At 36.6% G+C, this 18,177-nt stretch overlaps 1 protein-coding gene across 2 annotated transcripts in view; it reads right to left on the bottom strand.

Moving 5' to 3' along the window:
* LGR4 (leucine rich repeat containing G protein-coupled receptor 4) overlaps positions 1 to 18,177 on the bottom strand; it is a 96,232-nt gene that overhangs the window by 4,599 nt on the left and 73,456 nt on the right. For both annotated transcript variants that reach the window (XM_081062563.1, XM_081062564.1), the window contains exons 5-17: positions 14,605 to 14,820; positions 13,688 to 13,759; positions 11,873 to 11,941; positions 10,931 to 11,002; positions 10,634 to 10,705; positions 10,233 to 10,301; positions 7,696 to 7,767; positions 6,570 to 6,635; positions 5,430 to 5,501; positions 3,681 to 3,752; positions 3,263 to 3,388; positions 2,299 to 2,414; positions 1,991 to 2,074 (exon numbers count right to left, since the gene is read on the bottom strand). In XM_081062563.1, coding sequence (XP_080918689.1) covers positions 1,991 to 2,074; positions 2,299 to 2,414; positions 3,263 to 3,388; positions 3,681 to 3,752; positions 5,430 to 5,501; positions 6,570 to 6,635; positions 7,696 to 7,767; positions 10,233 to 10,301; positions 10,634 to 10,705; positions 10,931 to 11,002; positions 11,873 to 11,941; positions 13,688 to 13,759; positions 14,605 to 14,820 — 1,178 coding nt within the window. The remainder of the gene's footprint in view (positions 1 to 1,990; positions 2,075 to 2,298; positions 2,415 to 3,262; positions 3,389 to 3,680; positions 3,753 to 5,429; positions 5,502 to 6,569; positions 6,636 to 7,695; positions 7,768 to 10,232; positions 10,302 to 10,633; positions 10,706 to 10,930; positions 11,003 to 11,872; positions 11,942 to 13,687; positions 13,760 to 14,604; positions 14,821 to 18,177) is intronic.

Here is an 18,177-nt window from a genome sequence, read left to right as displayed (position 1 = left end):
CTAATTTAGTGGCTGAATTGTAAGTTTCAGTAACTGACTTTGAGATGCTAGTTACATCACAAATGACAACTGCTTTATTTAAAAATTAGTAAAGGAAAACAAAATTTTGCCTTCAAAGCACAAGAAAACTGTGTATTACCACTGCCTGCAAGAACAGATTCTGATTTATCTTTCTGAAATGTCATCAAGTTTAATATATCCCATAGAGCATTTGAATCGATGAGATATTCATAGACCTACTAAGCCAGGCCAGCCCGTTTATATCCATCTAACTTCCAAATAACACAGGAAACTTCTAAAAATCATTTTTAATTAATAGATTTTTTTAAGTTTTCCCCTCATGGAAGTGTTAAGACGCTTTCACCTTTGTCTCTGTACCTGAACTCCTTCTTCTTCAAAGAAGAATAGCCCAGCTGACCTGGGAGAAAGGGACACCCTTTGGGAAGTGTCTGACTAGTGGGTGGAGTTCTTTTCCCTCAAAGGCCTGGGAAGCAAACCCCATCCAGTCTCTGTCTTTGGAAACCAGCTGCCTCCTCCGGTTCTGACAGAAGGATCCTGCTCTCCTCCACTTCTGCTCCTGAATTGGCAGGCATGTGACATCAGTGTCAGTGTGTCAGTATAACTGAATGGGGGAGGCAGGCCTTCCATAGTGCAGCCTGGGGAGATGAGCTTGGATCAACTTTCCTTCTGGTTGACCCCCAAGGTTTAAATTCAGCGTAGAGGAAATGGAATTTCTGCATGTTCAGGTCTAATTTCCCCTTTAATAAAGCCGCCCTCTTCCCACTGTGTTGTCAGTTTCTTATGTACATTTTCCATCACCAGAACCTCAGGGGGCGCAAAGTGAATGAGGTGCATCACTTAACGTCCAACAATTAATATGAAAACTGTTGGGTTGGTGCAAAAGTAGTTGCGGTTTTTGCAATTATTTTTAACCTTTTAAACTGCAATTACTTTTGCACCAGTCTAATTGATAAATTGCGTACACATAAATGATTCTTGCCAACTCTTTTTTCCCTCCTTTCTTCCGCCTACCCCCTACTCCCACTCCAGTTTAAGTCGTTGTTTCTCAGTCTAGTTATGTAGGACACAACTCCCTGGCCCATGCTGGTATTATGAGCCTTGCGCTCCATCCAGAGACAGCACAAAGCAGCCTGCGGCAGCTCACGCCAACCTCCTGCTGCTCACGGCAGCCCAGCTCCAGGTAGAGCTGTTGTTCACAATCTTAGTTGTAGAGGGCGCAGCTCACTGGCCCATGCGGGAAGCGAACCGGCAACAGCGGCGTAATTCTATTCACTCATCTGGTCACTTTAAGCTTCTCAACACAAGACACTGTGCTAAGTATTAACAGAATACAAACACTGCCCCTCCAGAAGCTCACAATTCAGCAGTAATCATTAGAGAATCATAATATATGATTCTGAGTTATCATTATGTCCAGATCATCCCGTGTCAATATACCAAAAAAAGGAATCTACTTTATTGAACACAATTTAGCCAATTGTTTAATTTTTCCTTTTCTAGTAAAATTCTAAATCCATCTTTTCTGATAGATTAGACAGAACACAGTATAGTCACAATGGTCAGTTCAGTAACTTTCCGAAGTCTACTCGGTTCAATGAAATAAAATAAAATACAACAAAAAGGAAAAGTTGCATTAAAAAAAGCACTAAAAATCCTTATAGACCAATAAGTAACTTATAGACATTGTCCTAAAATTAAAGTATCATTAAGAACATGCCTCTCAATCTTTAATGTGCATAGCCCTCATCTGGGGAGCTTGTTAACACATATTCACTAGGTCTGGACAGGACATTCTACAAAAAAAATGCCTAAGTCTCTCATACACAGACCACATTTGAGTCCGAAAGCCTTATGAGATCATCTAATCCTAACTGTATTACAGAAATCACGTCTATTCCCAGAAGTTTTAGAGATATTTGCCCAATGTTTGTTTAAAGCAAGAAACTGCAGCAAAATGTATTGAGCATACCTGTTGAGGGTGTGCAGTGGATAATTATTTGACTGTGTTCTTCATTTTCAGCACTGCCAGTGACACCTGCTGCATCAGCAGGACCTGAATGGAAAACACCACACAGGGTTTAAACTCAAGCCACAAAAGTACCTGAGTTTCCTGCAATCTTCTCTCACACGCATGATGGAAGTTTGGCCTGTATGAGGCTCGATAACATATTAGAGGTAGCAGCAACACAGTAAATACCATTGTTCATACTGATCCTCCACCAATTAATTGTAATAATGTTATAAAGAGTGTTCTATTTTAAAAAATGCATCACTTGCCTTTATCCTTGGCTACACTGTGGTCTTGGAGGCTCTTATCTTCTGTGTTTGAATGTGCATAAGAGTCACAACCCCAAAATGCACAGCACTGATAAGCATATGGTACAGATAAAGACCTGGAAAAAAATTGTAACATCTACACTAAATGACAACTTCACAGACTTGCTCTTGTTTTGTAAAAATTATTTTAATCTTTGAAAACCTCAGTCTAAAAAGACATGACTGTTACATGCTTTAAGCTGGTTATTATCCTCTCCAGGCCTCAGTTTCCTCATCTGTGAAAAAAAGCTCTGGAATCAGACATTACAAGTTTCTCCATTTATGTAACATAAGCTTTTAAAAAACTGGATTTAAATTGAACCATATTTAAATTTAATAGCAATACTACAATTTAAAATAAAATCTTATCGGGTTCCTTTTATAAATGAATAACCACACTCAATTTACCATATAAAACTGACATAGGTTCATTCGAAATTAATGTCTCAAGTCACTTGTACCTTTACACCATGAAATAAATTTACTTTGTTCATAGACATATAGTGAAAATATTTATTCTCTTCCCCCACAATAATATTCCCAAGCCCTCTCTACAGTATCTATTGAGGTCCCCACTCTAACTCTAATGTCTCTGTGAAGTATTATAGCACTGTATCAATAGGTTCACACTTATGTGGTTTCTACCATCTTGCTGCTAATGACCAATCCACTGTATAAAAAATCATTCTGATGAGTAACTATATTATCTCTTTCACAGCATCAAGGGCTCCAATTCATGTTGTCAAAAACTATGGACTAATGCTCGTGTTCTATTTTTTACCAAATCTCTGAGGACTGAGGTAGAAAACACCCTTAAATTATAGCCTCCCAGAAAATCTGGGAACCACAGCAAAAAACTAGCGCACTCTATAATTTGGGGGCCTAACAGAACTTCAACAAAAAAGAAAAATAAGCAAAAACACACCTGAGGTTAACAAAGTCTTTTGCTGATAAGGCTTCTTTCAGCTGGAAGTTGCCCACCAATTTCAATTGATTTAAACCATTTAGGCCTTCCGTAGGAAATGAAGTTAATTCATTGAAACTTATATCTCTAAAATGTAAATGAGACTCCAAATTAACTCCTAAGATGCAAATCACATAAAAACATTTATACATGTGTTAATGTCATAAATATTAGAGCTCCAAGAAGTTTAGGTGTGCTAAAATGACAGATCTAGCATTCATCTTGCCAACTTAGAAGCTGTTACTATACCAGTGCAGCTTAGCATTTATACAGGGAACAACTAAGCAGAAAAATAATTTGATAGATCAATGCTAAAACACAACTTTCTGTAGACTACTCATTACTTTCCTGATATTACTGCATAAAGTCATCAACTTACAGGTTAGTTATTGACCCAAGCTTGGCAAAAGCTCTGTCGTGAATTTTATGGATCAGGTTTCTACTCAGATCTCTGCAATTATAAGAATACCATGTTAATCTTTTCAAATAAACTCAAATTGCAATTACTTTGACTATACTTTAGAGTCTGAGGTAGTCGCAATATCCCTGATAACAAAGATCTTTAATCTTGTCCAACAACATTTTTTATGTTGAATGCCTCTCCTTCACAAAAATCTATTTCTTGGAATGTGTTCCATGTAGTAGCAATTCTAGTTGGCATCTGTTTCAAAACAGTTGTGAATTTTCTCTACCTTATCATTCTGGTACCAGTTTAAAAATATACATGATATGATATAACCTTTGGTACTGTTAACCAGGTGAGGAAAAGCTCAGCTCCTGAAAAAGCTGAAAATCAAAACAGGTTTCATATTATTTGCCTTCTCAAAGGTTAGTGATAATGCCCTGAGGGAAGACAAATAATCAATAAGCAAACAAGAACATTCCAGAAGGGCTTCAGATATCCTTTTTTTTTTTTTTTTCCCCAAGCAGGAAATAAAAACCGTATCAACACCAGAGCCATACTATACTCAAGAATGCACCCTGAGGAATTCTCACATTACAGAAACAATAAAACAGAAATAATCTGCAACCAACCACACTTACAGAGAGCCTTTATGGAAATTTAGAGATTGGATAAATTCATTTCATGACACATCTCCTAGATAACAGGAAACCTCGACAAATGTGGTTCCAAATCATGAAAAGGCCAGCTTTTCACTGTTGTTGCTTATCCTTATCGGCGCTCTAGAAGTGATGGCAGCTAGAAGCCAGCCTTCCTCACTAGAGCCCAGACCCATAGTAAGCCTGTCAGCAAGGAGGAAAGATCTAGCAACCCAACCATCCATAAAATGTTTGCTAATAGAATGCATCTCACATTTCTTACCGGGGATCTACTGAAAAACCAGATTCAATATATGTAATTTCACTTAATTGTCAATTTTTCAAATGTGTCCTGTATTTTAAAAAATGTTCACTGATTTAGTGATTTGTGTGTTCTGCACTAAAGTTCTATGAAGGTAGTGACAAGGTTTGCTTTAGTCACCTCTATATGCCCAAGTGCTTAATAGAGTACTTGGCACAAATACACACTCAAATACAAATACTTTTTTTAAATGAGTGCTTCTGCTGCCTATTAGCTATATTTGTCATGATAGATACCCCTGGGCAGGGGTCAGCAAACTTTCTCTGTAGAAAGCCAGATAGTAAATATTTTTCACCGCCGGGGGTCATATGGTCTCTGCTGCAAATATTCAACTCCGCCACAGTATGGTGAAATCAGCTTTAGACCACACTTAACAAAAAAGGCATGGCTGTGTTCTAATAAAACTTAATTTACAAAAACAGGGGGCGGGCTGGACCTGGCCCATAATTACACTTTGCCTACCCCAGCCCTAATGGATTAGCAAACCTTACTATTGTGGCTTGAAAACAAACAAGCTGCACCTCTCAGGTTATACACATTATACTTTTTCACTCACCAACGTATCATACCAGAAATTCACTAAGGTAAAAAATACTGAAAGTACATTATTTGTGAAGTACCACGTGGTGGTACAGTTTGAACAATATTTACACATAGTAAATCATATCTTTAAGTATATTTATTAAAATGGGAATTGTACTGATATATTTAATTTATAGCTTGATAAAAATTTTACTTATCTCTAATAATCATAGAGAAACTTACAGAATCCTTAGGGATATCAGGCCTTGAAAAGTACCTTCTTTTATTTGGTGGATCTGATTACGTTGCAAAGAACTAAAAGAAAAAGAAAAAGGAGGGGAGAGAACATTATTTTCTATTTTAAAACAGAATATTTCTTAATTAAACTTTTTTCTAAGTTTAAATACTCATTCGTAAGTGTTCAACCATATTTAGGCCAGGAGCAGAAACCTTATCTTAAAAGCCATCTTGTCTCGATCCTGTCTTGCTTTAGCTCCTCGGGGCCTGGGCGATCTGGGGCTAGGGTATGAGCTGGAGGGCCTGGTCATGCCCTGAAATCCTTTGTCAATGAAAACCCCCTGAAGTATTGAAGGGGGAACAGCCTCGTTGACCCCCTCCTATAACACTCCATACCCCTCTTCAGCTCGGGGAGGTTATGGTCTTTTCTAGCCTGACCTCCCACAGTTCAAACATGCCAAATAAATTCTAATAGACCAATCTTGGTCTCCAGCGACTCATTCCTCTGGCCGTGCCTAACAATAAGTAACATCAATTAATCTTGTAAAAGTAAAGGGAATGACTATTTCCTCATCTATAAAATGAAATGGTTAGTCTACTTAGTATCCCATCCCAAATTATACTGGAGTATATGTACATTATCTAAATTCCTTATCAACATCACTCAGGAAGGAGAGCAGGAAGACAACACAGGGACGAGGGATCCAAGACAACACAAGCATACCAAATACCATAGACGTAGGAAGAAAGTTAGAGGAAGGAGAAGATCAAAAATGGGAGAATTAATGCCTCTCTCTCTCCCCCACCCCCAACATCAACCTCCATCAGAGCTGCCCTATGAAGAAGGTACACAGTGAATATCCATGTCTGGTTTCCCTCAACAGCCAGGACCAGTTTTTGTTTGTCTCTTGTTTGCATACACTGCCCTCCCCACATAGTGTCTCATAGAATGCCTGATAGGTAGGTGCCTATTAAATGCTGGTTGCATGAGCACACCAGGTACAATTGGATGTTTATTCATAGGAGTGCATAATTATATGAATCTCTAATTTCTTAATATTAAAGCCATTTATATAAAATAGGAAATGCTCAGTGAATTAACAATATATCACAGCAAAATAAAGAGTAAGTCAAAGAACAACTTACATCTCTTCCAGAGCATGGCAACCATTAAAGCTTGGAAGGTCTTTTATATTGTTGTAAGACAAGTCCCTAAAAAAACAATAGAAATTAACAAATTAATGTTATGCTATCAGAAAACTGCATTAAAAGAGTTGTACTCAGAATCATTAAAAGCTACACTAAGATCTATAAGAAAGATATGGCTGAATAAGAAAACCAACTATAAATAGGCTTCAGATTTGCAAACTTCAAGTACATAATGTTGAGTATAGACAACGTAAAATATTTTAAAGGATGAAGTATGTAAAATTAAAAATATAAAAATAAAATACAGAAAATATATAAAAATTATCTTGAACTGGTCAAGTTAATGGGCTTTTTTAATTTATATTTTTTATAATATTGTTTACACCATCAATAATTTCTATGTTGTTTAACTAAAAAGCTTTAAGAGAAATGGTATGCATGCTCACATTTTAAAAAACATTTCTAGTAAATCAAATATTGGAACTACTTAGCTCCCAGTTAATCCCACTGCAGATTTTTCTCAGTGGTAATCTTCACGTTTGACACTGCTTATGACACCATTTAATTACTTCCTTAATCAATCATTTACTTATTTGGTTACCATCTCTTTCCACGAATACTTATTAACAACTTAGTAACTTAATTATTTGCTCTTGTAACATTTTTACATCCTTTATTTACTTTTAATTTCTTAGTCAGTTTAAAGTTTTTGGATAGCTCCATGCTTAGTTGGTTCCTGATCCAAGAAAGATTTGGCCTCTGCTTAAGTTATGGATGAAAGAGCAGAACACAGAGAGTTAACACCCTTGAGGAAACTAGAGTAAGGGCTCAGTCAGGGTGAGAAAAAAAAAAAAAAAATCAAAGAACCTAGCTTGGTTTTACCTTGTTCAAAGATAAAGTCACAAAATGTATGACATATACATAACCCTAAAATCAAATTCAAATGTACATTACCTACCCCAAGGGGCTATAAAAAAAAGGCCACTCATTTGAAGAGAACAAATAAGAAATAATTATACTTTAAAATCACCAAATAAAAATAGTTCATTAAAAATAAAACTCAGCATGTATGAAGTACATTAAAAAAAAAAAGGCATAAGAAGGGATGAAAAATCCAACTTACAAAATTCTAAGCATCTTTTGTTCTTGGCACAAATTATTGGATATACTGCTTATCTTTGTACCTGTCAATGTCCTGTGGGAAAACATTGTTCATGTAAGAAACGATTCAAGCTGAGATGATAAACAAAATGTTATTCTCATATAGAAAAATAAAGGCTCACATATCCGCTTATGGCCTAGAGTCTATGTATCCCACTACATAATTACCCCCTAAAATTAGGCAGGTGGGAAGATAAATTAATCCTTGATGCTGGTATCATTTTCATAGTAATGTAGAAAAGCTTGTGACGCTAGATGTTAATATTGTCCAGACAACAAGCTTTTCTCAGATGAACCAACAGAAAACCACTAACCCACAGTCACAGCCTGACCACAATTACTTGCAAGTTCTGTCTCTCCCCACCTCACCCAAAACATTTGAAACCAACTTGGCATCTTGCCCCCAAACCTTATTTCTGTCTTTTCTTCCATCAACCTGATTCAATGTTCTCCACTTTTCTCTTATGCCCCTCTCTTTATTCCCATCTGCAGTCAATTCTTTCTTCCTCTGTAATGTCTCCAGCATCTGACCCTCTCTCTCCATTTTCCCTGCACTATACAGATCAAAGGTGAAATGATATACAACGGGTAAAAGAATCTCAGACAGGCCATATGGAAGAACTCCAGTGATGGACCACTAAAGACAAGAACTCTCATGTTTAAATGTGTTTGTCTAGCCAGGTGGATTATTCCCATGGCCTCCTCACCAATCTTCCTACCTTTTTGAGGTCTGATCAAACAATATGGTGAATGCTTAAATTTTAAAAAATTATTACAATAAAAGACAAACTGCCATTACTTCCCTCAAAATACTACTCCCCCTCATTTCGAACACACTTATGCCATCGTTCTTGCCACTTTCTGAAGCAGTTCTGGAAGTCCTCTTTCATGAGTATCTTTAGTTTCACTGTCATGGCTGCCTCGATGTCCTAAATTGATTCAAAATATTTACCTTTCATGGTCATTTTGTCACTTACCTTTCATGGTCATTTTGTCTTTGGGGAGGAGCCAGAAATTGCATGGTGCCAAATTTGGTGAATAAGGTGGATGAGGACACGTGATAATGTTTTTATTTGAAGATACAGAAATTGTATCAGAAGCGATGTGTGACATGAAGCCTTTCCATTGAGATCAAAATATATAGTGAATGCTGCTGCCAAGTGCCATCCAAAGGACAGGCAGAGATCTTCAATATGGGAAGTGGCACGGCACGTTGAACCTTAGTTGTAACAGTGTGTAAAAAGTTTCAACTTGTTCTGTGTAGTCAGCCGGGTGTGAGCTACAGTTGCGAGAAGGTGTGTTTTAAAGTGTGCTGTAAATCATCCTCCATCATGACAATGCCCCGTGTCACACATCACTTCTGGTATACGGCAATTTTTGTCCAATAAAAACATTATGGTGTGTTCTTATCCACATTATTCATCAGATCTGGCACTGTGCCACTTCTGGCTCTTCCCCAAAGTCAAAATGATTCAGGACATAAAGGCAGCCACAACAGCGCAACTAAAGACACTCACGAAAGAGGACTTTCAGAACTGCTTCAGAAAGTGGCAAGAATGATGGGAAAAGTGTGTTTGAAGGGGATTAATGGCAATGTGTCTTTTATTGTAAAAACTTTTTTTATTTAAACATTCACCGTATGGTTTGATCACACCTCGTGGTCTTTCTTATCCTCCTCACACCACCTGCTTCATTGTTCACAAACCTCCAACTGTGTTAAGATTCAAATTTAAACTTCTTAGCTCAATGCTCCCCAACTTCTTTTTTCTCACATCTTGGCACATATGAAAATTATAACATTCACATGGCATAATGTGGTAAGGCTCCTTGTGGCTGGAAACCCTGGCCATCTCACCCCCCACCCCCACCCCCAGCTGTCTCAAGGGCTGCGGTCATCAAGATCTTGGGTGCACAGTTAACCTATTCACACACCACCAACTGGGAAGCTTTGCCATACCCAAATGTTCAATGTTCAAGGCTTGCCACTTTAAAATTGCAACCAATGTACCCAATTTTCCAAATTTCTCCATACCACTCCCCATTCCATAATAAGCACGCAAATCTAGCTATATTTGGTCACCTGTATGCCATTGTTAAGTATCTTTTCAGTATTCCCCATTTTACTAAATCCTGCTTTTCTAAATAAAAGACTCAGCTCTGCGAAACCTGACAGTATTCAATTTTGAAACATTTCACCTACTCCATGAAGCATTCTCTGATGGTCTGACATTTATTGCTCTACTTCTGAATTCCTAAATCACTGCTTCTCATTTAGCACTTACTGCCTAATATTTTCAATGACTTTTTCAGCTCTTATCCCCATATACTAGGCTATATTTTAGCTGAGCTGACTGATCCCAAACCCAATATATCCATCACCATGTATGATATTTACAAAGGGAGGTTATAAGAATCAACATAAAGTCTTCATCATCACTAAAAAGCTTTGACAGGCCAACGTTATCTTTACACAACCCCTGTTCAAAGGGCCACACTTACAGACTCTCCAGGTGGACAGTTCCAGTTAGATTGGGGAACTGCTGCACCATGGTTGCACCACGAATGACTCTTTAAGAAAATGGGAGATAAAAAGTAATTTAAAATGAAAATTTTTCACAGCTAATATTTGCATTTTATTTTTTAAGCAGCTTAAACTTATAGTACTCTCAGACCTAAAAATAAAATTGCTTTCATTTCGTGGATGTACCTGAAAGTGCGATAATATGGCCAAGTATTCAGAGAAATAAAAACTACCATAAATTTTCAGAACTGTCCTTTGGACTTCTCCCAAGGAAAAGAAAAGGTTTTGTTTTCTGGAGCTACAATAATAAAGTCTAGCTTTCCTTTAATACAATTGTATAAATATTCAGGTTTGTTTTCAAATTTGTATTAATACTTACAAGGAATGCAGATCAGATAAATTGTGAAATGCTGAGTTTCCCACAAAAGATAGAGGATTATCATACAAATGTCTGTAAAAGTGCCAAAAAATAAATAAGTAAATAAATAAATAAACAAATAAATAAATAAATCAAAGTTTTCATATGTTCACAAGCACTCTAAAACTAAATTTATGTTCACAAAGTCTATCTATCTAAAAGCCGGAACTTTCATTCTTCTTTCAGATGCTTGGTTGGCATCGTATAGACAAAACTGTACATGGCTATATATTAGAAGAAACTTTTAAAACTACTTACATAGTTCTTAAAAGTGGATTACCATCAAATGCTCCATCAGGGATAACAGAAATAGAATTACTATGAAATAACCTAAAAGGGTAGGAGAAAAATATTTTGAAATGCATATCCCCTTGTAAAAAAAGTTAAAAACTCAAGTATCTACTACTATTCGGTATTATATAGCATATAACTGATAGCTACATAAGAACTTCAAAAATGTGGGGAAACTGAATTTTTAATTCTAGCTTATCTTTTTCAGGACCACAGACAGTTCTTTTTAAACCCGCAGCTTAGCCTGTCATCCATCAGGTGCCTCATAGTCACTTAGCTGTACCTTCATCATGAAAGAACTGTAGACAAGAATCAGAAGGTGTTCTAAGCCCCAAACCTATCTCCTGCATTTAGGCTTCAAGCAATGCATCTTAGAGTTTTAGCTGTCATCTCATGACACACAATCCCTGTTACGCCATATACATTCCTATTTCTGCCCTTGACAAATCCAACTTCTAAAATGCTCCCCTATCCCTTTTATTTATTTAAATATTTCCATTCATTCCAGTCCAGTCAAATTGCTTCTCTTTAGTGATGCCTTTTTCAATATCACCAAGCCTCGATAAAGTCTTTTTCTGGAATGAGTTATTTATCCTCTTCACTCAGCCCTTATTTCTACTTAGAAACTATCTGTCTGCCTTATATGGCCAGCCTCCCCAGTGAGACTAAAAGACTATATACTCCTACAAAGCAGAGACTGTACGTTATGGCTTTGGTTTCACCAGCCTGATACAGAAATCTATGCACAGAATTGTTCGTGCTAGCTAACATACTCCCAGGTGTGTGATCATGTGTTGTGTTTTGTGGTATATGTAATGAAACAAAGATGTTCAGAAAATCTGATTGTTGCAACATTAAGTGAGGAATTCTAGGGATTTTAAAGCATAAATAGAGCAAAACAATACTCACAGCTCTTTTAGGCTTGGAAGGGCTTTAATAGCCTGAGGAAATTCCCCCAAGTTATTATAATTCAAGTCCCTGGAAAAAAAATGGGGAAACTATGTAAGAATATTGAAGAGTGGCCTCAATTTGTAAGGCATTTTGATACAAATGTATTTTTTTTAAAAAAAACCTCATCCTCTGGATGGTAATCTTTCTTTACCAACTATATTACCATTCAAAACCCTGTAGGAGTTTAATTGAATTTACATCTTTTCTTAGACTACCAAATGGGGAAAAAAAATCATAATTCTCCTATGATATTAAGTTAATTTTAAAAGTTCAAAGAACTCTCAGAATCATATATTACTGGTACAGTAAGTAAACAAATCACCTGAATGGCATTTCTCCGGAAATTTACCATAAAATTGAATTTACTGAATATCCATTTATAAGTGACAATAGCCTGCAACAGAGGTTTCCATTTGAGGTTTTGAGTGGCTTCCTGAAATTCTGGCATCAGGGCAGCAAACCTCAGTCCTACCGTCAGCAGAATGACCAGAGATAAATTTGAACAAGGAAAAGGACCAGGATGGGTTCACACAACTATTGTCCTCTAATAAATATGTTATGAACTGCAGACATTGTTAACAGTCATTAGGAGAGAGAAAAACCAGTGATCTATACTAAAAAGTCTTAATTCTGAGTATGTTTAAATTTTAATTCTTTTAACTTAAAGAGCATGTTTGCATAGGATCAGCATGGTTGATTTCAGAATGAGAGTAAAACAAATTCAAATGCTCAGCTCCTGAGACACCTATTTTGTTCTCCTTTTCTACATAGAAAGAAAAGTGGCTGATAAAAATTTAACCAGAAAGAAGAGGTTTAATTTTAATATAATTGGAATAGTATACCTGGTTTAGGATCAGAAGACCCATTCAGGTCTCCTGTTATGCTGGTATTTACATACTTAGAAAAAAAGAACTGAGTTTGAAACCATCTTCTTTAAGAATTTCAACTTTCAAATATCCACTGATGTTAACCATCTTTTAGTTGTTTACACAGAAGAGTGGATTCACACAGTACTAGAAGATTTTCAGTCTTCTCAGTAACTGACAGTTAACCAGAAAAGTCAGTAAAGCAAAATATTACAAACTATAAGCATTTCAATCAGATGTTACTCGTCCATCTAATTGGGACAGTCTCTGAATCATTTACTACCACAATGGCAAATATTATAAATCTTGGAATAAAGGCAACTAATATAAACTAAAACAACAAAACTAAAGATCCTACTCTCGATTACACATAGCTGTACAATGTCTTTTGTTCATATACTGGTGCAATGTACAATTGAAACAGACAGAATTCCAAAATACTTTAACTAGCAGAAACAACAAAAATATCCTAAGATGAAAAACTTCATTTAGCAGATGAAAGCAAACACAGTATTCAAACCCAGTGTTAACAATTTAGCAAGGCAATTGAAATCATGGGGGGGAAATTTTTTTTTTCCAGAATTAACTTTATAAGGTTCAAAGTTAACTGTCTATCATCCATTCCAACAAAACCAAAATTTTTGAAAATGTATACAGCTTGGCAAATTAAGCTGCTTTTTATGTGTACTTTTGAAAGCAATCTCAAGTTCAAACTTGTATGCCATTTTTAACCATAAACTTAGATTGGTACACATAACTGTGTTATTTGATAGCAAAATTTAGTCATTAAAGCACATTAATAATGAACTGAACTTAAGACGATTATTCTTTTCCTTTTTCTGCAATGAAATACAAAACTACACCATCAACATCACAACGTGATCATCCAAAACACGAATAAACTTACAAGGTCTCCAGGTTGTCTAGTCCATCAAAACAGTGTCGACCCAGGCTCTTAATTTTATTGTTATGAAGATGCCTATGGAAAAAAGCATCAAAATGACTTTTACATCACCCAATAGCAACTATTATGTTTCATACTTCTAAACTGGTATGGCTTAAAGCTATGGTGCAGTTAAACATTTCAACACTTGACTAATGGAAAACAAATAGCACGGGGTAGTTACGTCTTCATATACACTTTACAGACAGATTCACTGGACAGAATACCAGTGAAAAAGGAAAATATTCCTAGTGGAAAGAGGGTACACAAAGTAAAGTTTCCTTTTTATTCACCCTTATCAAAACAAAAGTTGTGATGAGCTTTTACTTATATGAAATGAAACTTTGATGAGTTCTCCTATGCGGGAAGGAGGGGAAATGACATGGAGGGAAGTCAGTTTACATCGAGAATCAGTAACAGATTTGAAATTTAGAAAAGCCATTTTATTATGTCCAAGTTTTCAAAGATTAGAAACACCAAAAATCATATACTCTGAATAGACAAGTTGTTAAAAACATAAAATATCACTAAAACTTTTCTGTGAGTATCTCAAAATGATTCTGCTTCTTTTAACATTGGATACACTGCTGATACACAAACAAAAGCTGTAACAAGCATTTGCTAAATGACCCAATTTCTTCTCATGATTATAAATGGCCACATATTTTAAAGAGATTCAACAGTTATCAGATGTTAATTTTTAAAATTTTGTGCTTTTAAAAGTCACCGCATTTCATTTTCTAAAAGAGGCAGCTCCCTCAAATCCTAGCTCTTCGTGAAGCATCGTCAATGAGGTATTTTCATAATAGTTTGTCCCCAGAAACCCGTTTTTGTCCCCAAGTTAACACAAATGTATGCTAGTAGAAGGGGCGGATACTTACAGGACCACCAGGCTTGACAGGTTGTTAAATGCAAAGTCAGGGATGCTGGAGATTTTGTTGAGAGCCAAGGTCAAGGCCTGCAGAGTGGGCAGGTTGCTGAGGGGATGGACAGGCACCTCTGTCAGGCTGTTGTCATCCAGCCACAGATGTCGTAACTGAGCAAGCCCCTCGAAGCTGTCCTCGGGCACTGAGGTAATGTGGTTGGCATCTAAACGCCTGACAGAGACAGAAACAACCACGCTCAATAACAAATTCTGGCGGAATGAGTCAAGCCAAGTCACACAACTCTCCAAGTTTTCAACGCAAAAAGGAGTTATAAACATGACCAGGGCTGTAACATCCTGATAGCTTTAATTTCACTAGAAGTTCTCATAAAAAAAATCTAACTACTTTTCCAAACCAGTGTATGGAAGGCAGTGCTTTCCTTTCCTTCATAACAAAGGAATGAATCCAAATCTGAATCTTTCAAGAATCTTTGGCTTAAAGTAACTTTAGAGCAGAAAGATGTTGAAAGAAAGAAAACCCTCACAAAGCTCAAGGTGGAATTTTATGTATTATGTCTAAAAAAGAAATAGAATGTATTTATCGAAAATACAGATAAACAAGACACTAAGCTGAGCGAAAGCTACTTTTCTGACAACCTTACATCATTTAATATCTAATATTTGATATTAAATTTAATTGCTATTCTGACTTGGAACCCAAGGGAAAAAATAAGAAAATATTTTTAAAATCTTTTTTCACAGCAACAAACCATTTCAATAGATTATTAACAATCCTTATTACCACCAGCCAAGTTGAAAATATAGTTGTCATGTAGTGGCAAAGCAACCTTCTCCTCTTCTCTTAGCACTAAGTGCTTCTTAAAAACTTAGTTTGTCAAAATTAACAGTTATTAAGAAGAGGCCAACTGTCCATAGAAAAAGTTAAACAGTTTCTCTGATCAGTGTTATTGTGGCTTTCAAACTTCTTTAATTTTTCCAATTTTTTTTTAATTATGGACACCTTACTAATAGGATTACTCATACTTAAAATTAAGTCCCCTTCTGAAAATGTGAAAAACTAAGTTCTAAATGCTATTTTTGTTGGCACAACCAGGCCTAATTATTGGACTAATAGCTTTTCCAACACAAAGACAACCTGGTATTTATATGATAAGGGATAGTATGCGCCAGGCAGGTCACAACTTTCTTCAAAAAGCCCTTGTTGATGTATCTTCACTACTTCAATTCATACCTGACAGGCTTGGACCTTCTGGTGAAAATTAGGGAACGACAACAACAACAACAACAAATCCACTGGTGAAAAGTCAACATGACAGCATATTTTTAAAGAAATTGAGTTTGACAGATTTCAAGTTCAGGAAATTCTTTTTGTGCCTCCCGTTTCTTTACGCTGCTCCGACTTCAGATTCTGCCATCATTGCCCCTTTCTTTCCCCTCCAAACAAGACCCAACTAACCTCCCCAGTCCCAGGAGCAGCCTCCTTCCCAGAGGCAGATTAGCAGAGGTTGAAGACTCTTGATCCTGGTGAGAATCTGATGGAAGTTATCTTTTAGCTAAAGTTGAGATAACCAACTGAAAGGGCACTAAAAATGGGAGAGCTTGGAAACTGAGCAGTTGTTGCCCAAGAAGCCACTTAGAAACAAACTTTTTTAGGCTTGTTTATTCCTTGGGCTCTCTCGAATCTACCCCTGAGAAGAGACAGGCATCCTTTATAGTACAGACTTGCAAAGTTCTGGCTACGGAGCTGCTTAGCTAGCAGATTTGGTGGCATGAGGAGATAGGAGATCTCTGTGTGCGTGCGTACACACACTTCACAATCTCAAGGAACTTTCACTTAGAGAGAGAGACACTGAACATATTATCACACAATAAACATATAATGTAACTGAATAGTACAATTAAATTCTACTTGCAGCTAATTTAATTATCTGCAATTCATTCAACACATCTACATGGAGCCTCTTGTCAGGCACAACAGATAAAATGGTGAGGCCTGTCCTCAGGAGATTGACACTCTAGTGGAGGTGATACACAATATGATAAACACATTTACAAATGATTACAGAGTCCTTGAAAAGTGCTATGAAGTGCATAGTGTCCTGAGATAAAGAGGAATAGGAGTTAAGAGTCACGGCAGCTATTTAAAATACACTGATCAAAAAAAACATCTCTAAGAAGTTGCTATCTAAAGTGAGATCCAGAGAAGGAGCAAGAGAGAGTAAGAGCAAGTGGCAGGGGGAGCTAGGCAAGGAGTGTTAGAGTCCGAAGAAACATCCAGGCCACATTCAGTGGCAGAAACTGGCTCAGTGTGGTTTCTCATCTCCCAGAAAGTCAGTGATTAGTACATGGGAGGGTGAGGAAGGCTGACAGAGACACAGGGGGAAATGCAAACAGGGACAAGATTACGTGGACCCCGTAGGCCAGGTAAGGGGTTTGGACTGTATTCTAAGTACAAAGTAAAGTCCCTGTCTAGTTTCTCAATGCTAGAGCAGTTTAAAAGTTAAAAGTGCGTATGTTATCATACTGATGATAATGTACAAAAGTAAGTTCATATTCAACAAAATTATGAGCGATGTGCCCCTCGCATGCACACAGAAATCCCCACTGAAATGCTTCACTGAGATGTCGTAAACACCATAATTAGGAAAGTGGTCAGTACCTTTTTAAACTAAATCCAGTATTACTATACACACCTTTTATGCTCCTGTAGAATTCTGTGCCATATGCCATCAAAGAAAAGGGATAGCCTGAACTTACATCAAGGTGAGTTTGGAGCTAAGAGCGTAATGAAACTCTCTTCTAGGCAAACTAACACCAATAAATGCACAGACGCAATTTCCTCTGTACTAAAAATGTCCCCAAATGTAAAGTCACACATAAGAGATCAAAAGGAGGAACTTTGGGAGAATGGAACCCTGAAATAAGAAGTTAAATGAGAAAAAGGATTTGTGGTGACTCCAATGGTTAATCCTTATACCTCAATTCACATGTGGGTGTTGGTGGCACACCCATCAATATAAAGAGTTGCACTTACACTGAGATTAATGTGTCACAGAGAACTTGTCTCAGAACTAGGGCTTTGTATCAGTGACCTACATTATTAATATTCATCCTAACTAATAGACAAAAAAAGTACTATAATTGATTTATTTAGCAAATGTAGTAAATGGCATCAGATACCTCACAAAGTAGGAGATGGTATGGGCTTGGTTAAGGTATTCTACCATTTAAACTCTACACAACTATTATTTTATTTAAGTGCATTTTAGTAGTTAAAAGGTTAACACCTAATTCCCTTTACTATTTGTCTTTAAAATATGCATCTGTTCCCTATTCTCAAAATCCTTTTTACATCTTACTGAGACTCACACACTTTTTTATTTCTTGCCTTAAATGAAGTTATTATTACCAGATAATTCTATTAACATATGCAGGTATTTACTGATGAACGTCTACGTACACTATCAACAAACACCTATTCTGTGTAATCAAAAGCTCTCCCTTTTTCTCTCTACTTTTACCCATAATAGAAATATTATAGTATTATATTTTGTTACCAGTTTCTAGT

The sequence above is a fragment of the Rhinolophus hipposideros genome (genome assembly GCF_964194185.1).
Source record: "Rhinolophus hipposideros genome assembly, chromosome: 10".
Lineage (NCBI taxonomy): Eukaryota > Metazoa > Chordata > Mammalia > Chiroptera > Rhinolophidae > Rhinolophus > Rhinolophus hipposideros.
Note: the sequence above shows the minus strand (reverse complement) of the source record. Positions and strands in the feature narration are given on the sequence as shown.